The sequence below is a fragment of the Myotis brandtii genome, unplaced genomic scaffold (assembly GCF_000412655.1).
Source record: "Myotis brandtii unplaced genomic scaffold, ASM41265v1 scaffold17, whole genome shotgun sequence".
In the NCBI taxonomy this organism is placed as follows: domain Eukaryota; kingdom Metazoa; phylum Chordata; class Mammalia; order Chiroptera; family Vespertilionidae; genus Myotis; species Myotis brandtii.
The window spans coordinates 9,092,213-9,096,290 of NW_005356259.1; the positions used below are offsets into that span (position 1 = coordinate 9,092,213).

General features: G+C 37.1%; 1 protein-coding gene across 2 annotated transcripts in view; it reads right to left on the minus strand.

Moving 5' to 3' along the window:
- The window catches only part of TAX1BP1 (Tax1 (human T-cell leukemia virus type I) binding protein 1), a 58,748-nt gene that overhangs the window by 28,835 nt on the left and 25,835 nt on the right, over positions 1-4,078 (minus strand). For both annotated transcript variants that reach the window (XM_005862959.2, XM_005862958.2), the window contains exons 9-10: positions 1,409-1,633; positions 230-376 (exon numbers count right to left, since the gene is read on the minus strand). In XM_005862959.2, coding sequence (XP_005863021.1) covers positions 230-376; positions 1,409-1,633 — 372 coding nt within the window. The remainder of the gene's footprint in view (positions 1-229; positions 377-1,408; positions 1,634-4,078) is intronic.

A 4,078-nucleotide genomic window follows, 5' to 3' on the forward strand; every position in this document is an offset into this window, starting at 1 on the left:
TTCTGGCTGAGCAGCACTCCCCCTGTGGGAGCGCACTGACCACCAAGGGGCAGCTCTTGCATTGAGCGTCTGCCCCCTGGTGGTCAGTGTGCATCATAGCGACCGGTGATTCTGGTCGTTCCGCCGTAAGGGTAACTTAGGCTTTTATTATAAAGATGATGATTTGATTTGCAAACAAAAATATTGATAAAAGAAATGTTTCACTATGTATGAATTCTGTTATACTTACTGATTGGTCTGAAAGTTTGTTTATTTGTTTTTGGAGCCTCTGGCATTCCTTGAACTTTTCTTTATAATGATCTGCTGCCATCTGAAGACGAAGTTTCAGATCTTCAACTTCTCTTCTCAGTTCATGTTCCAGTGTATCAGTTTTTTCCTAAAAAAAAATAAACAAACAACTCCTCTAAGAAAAAGATAAAAATTTTCTATCATAACAGTAGTAAATTCAAACTTCATTTTCACTTTTTTCTTTTTGGCTTTTTTTTTATCATTAAATATGTTTTTATTTTTTTTACAGAGAGGAAGGGAGAAAGATAGAGAGTTAGAAACATCGATGAGAGAGAAACATCGATCAGTTGCCTCCTGCACATCTCCCACTGGGGATGTGCCTGCAACCCAGGTACATGCCCTTGACCGGAATCGAACCTGGGACCCTTGAGTCCACAGGCCGACGCTCTATCCACTGAGCCAAACCGGTTTCGGCAATATGTTTTTATTGATTTCAGAGAGGAAGGGAGAGGGCGGGGGAGGGAGAGGGAGAGAGAGAGGGAGAGGGAGAGAGGGAGAGGGAGGGAGGGAGGGAGAGAGAGAGAGAGAGAAACATCAGTGATGAGAATCATTGATCAGCAGTTACCTCCTGCACACCACCCCCTACTGGGGACCAAGCCCACAACCTAGGCATGGGCTCTGACTGGGACTTGAACCATGACCTTATGGTTCATAGGTCACTGAGGCACACGGGCCAGGCTCTGTTTTTATTTTGGAGATTTAGCTATAGGGCCATATTAGTTAGTTCTCCTAATAAATCCAGCTTTATATTCTTACGACTAAGATTCATTAAAAAACTAGAGAAGAATAATCCACCTCCTGAGGAGCAAGTATTACTCTGTTAAATAACCGTAATACCTTTTATGCAGCTAGTAAATAAGAAATTCCAACAAAGTAATATATACCTGACATCAGAAAGTTTAATTAGCAATAATAGACCAGCTTTTATTAACCATTAGGAATTTGCTTACAGCAGTTTTTCTTAAAGCATACATTAATTTCAACCCAAGAGGTTTCAATGACTAAACAAAATGAATGGAAACTTAAAATTCTGATCAGGAATCTGACTTGATTTATTTTAACGTAACTCACTCTTATAAGTTTTGATCAAAATGGAAACTCAAAATTAACCTGCTTTTACCTGGTCTTTTTTCATAGCATTTAGTTTAAGTTCTGCCACTGCATCAGCTAACTGCTTTTTTACTTTCTCATTTTCCAAGCGTGCAGTATGTAGATCTGCCATCGTTTTATCTCGCACATTTACAGCATCACTAAGTTCTTTAGTCAGAAAGACAACTTCTTGTCGAGTTGCCTGGATCTGCTCCTCTGCTTTACGAAGTTGCTCCTTTAAGAAAAATGTATCTTCCTGAAGAAATGCAGATAAATATATTTGTAATTAAAACATTCAATTAAAAAATACAAGCAGAAACTATTTGTACTCATATTTCAACAAATCCAAAATTTTAAATTAAATATTGCTCTTCTATTCAGAACTTAAAGTATATGTCTAGAAAAAACTAGGGATGTGACTTAAGTTTCCTCACAGAGTACACATATAACAAACCTATGCACTGACGATCACTAATACCACTTTATACACAAGTAAACTGAAGTACAGGAAGTTCAGGCAACATATTCAGTGCTTTCATGGCCTGACTGAGACCAGAATGAAAGCTCTTGTCCCCCAGAATCTCTCCAGCTGGAAGTACTGACCCTCATTTTTTACAATCACCAATAAAAATAATTTCAAAAACTTTGTAACTCAAAAAAATTTTTTTTAATTTTTTTTTGAGAGAGAGGAAGAAAGAGAGAGAGAGAGAGAGATCAATGAGATATTGAACCATATCTCAATGATTGCCTCACCCACACTTCCTACTGGGGATCAAGCCCACAAACCGGCATGTGCCCAGGAATCAAACTGGCAACCTTTCAGTGCACGGGACGATGCCCAACTAACTAAGCCCCACCAGCCAGGATGTAACTAAAAAAATTTTCGTTAAACAATGTTTCTACTATCTAACCTAAAAAATAACCAATATATTAATATACCATTACTTAAGTTTTGGTAAAACTTAAGTTTTTAAAAAATATTGATATGCAAATAGAAAAGATGAGGCACTGGGGAAATGAAGTTAATTAAGCATTCCTTAAGCCTAAAAATATTGTTAAAAGTTAAAATTGCCATAAAATTATTTCCTTTATTATTAACTAGACATTATGAGCTCAAAAAATCTAGTTCATTCAACTTTCCTATTTTCATCTCTGTACTAAAAATACTGTAAGCTCAGAAAAAGTAAAACCCATTCTTGGTTGTTAAACTGTTAGCTCCTTAGAAGGAATTGTAAATGATTATTTATGTAATGTTATGGTGGAGAAAATCTTTGTAGGTGTAACAGTATTAGATCTAACTATATAAATATTGTCAGCTTCCATATACCAAAATAGAAAGAAAGGGTGGTGAAGAAGGGAATAATAATACTTTCCAGTGGTCGGCAAACTGTGGCTCGTGAGCCACATGCGGCTCTTTGGCCCCTTGAGTGTGGCTCTTCCACAACATACCGACTTCTGCGCATGGGCCACGAAGTTTCAATCGCACTGTACGTGCGCGCCCACACGTGGTATTTTGTGGAAGAGCCACACTCAAGGGGCCAAAGAGCCGCAGTTTGCTGACCACTGGTATAAGCGACTTTTCTAATCAATAAGGAAAATCCCAAACAAACAATAAATAAATAAATAAAACTGGAGAAAGACATGAACATGATATTTTTTAAAAAGAAATGGCTAGTATGCAAACCGAAAATACTCAACTCATGAACAATAAAATAGAAAAATTCAAACAAATACCATTCATCATCTTTCAAATTGTTAAAGCTTAAAGAACTGTAATACTCCAATATTTGGATGGGGTTAGCATAATCAACAAATTTACAAACAGCTGGACTTACATAATCTGTAAGTGGTATAACCTTGCTAATCAGATTTTTGCAACATTCATGAACACCTTTAAAAAGCACATGGCTTTTAATGTAGCAATTTTTCATGAGTATCTAATAAAATTAATAACGGGTAGGAACATAGGTTTAAACTTTACAGGAATTCAATAAAATATTAATATAATGAATAATTATTGAATGTCTAAAAATATGAGAATTTATTACAAATAAATTGATATATCCTCCACACAATGAAAGTCTACGCAGCCATTACAAACAGTAGCATGTATCATATACTGTTGGTATATTACTTTTTTTAAATAACTGAATATTTTAACACTCAACCCAGCAATTGCACTTGGAGGAATTTATGCTACAGATTTATATGTGTATGTCTAGATATCTGTATAATAATTTTTATTGCAATATGCTTATAATAAAGACTGTACACAATTAAAACTGATTACATACTAGATAGCTGTTAAAGAGAGACACTACACAGCTGTTGCAATGAAGGAGAAAGATCTGTATGTTTACTCCTTTTGCAAGATGCCCAGACATTCCTTCAATTTTTTATAGGTTCTGAAATATTATATAACCACATTTTTGTTAAAATAAGTACATTTCCAAAAAAATTAAAAATTATATAATGATTAGAGGCCCGGTGCACAAACATTTGTGCACTGGGGGGAAGAGGGGGCCCCTCAGCCCATCCTGTGCCCTCTCGCAGTCTGGGACCTCTCAGGAGATAATGACCTGCTGGCTTAGGCCTGCTCCCGGGTGGCAGAGGGCAGGCCCAATCCCTAGGTGCAGCCCCTGGTCGGGCTCAGAGCAGGGCTGATTGGGGAATTGGGGCGCCGCCCCCTGTCATGCACAGA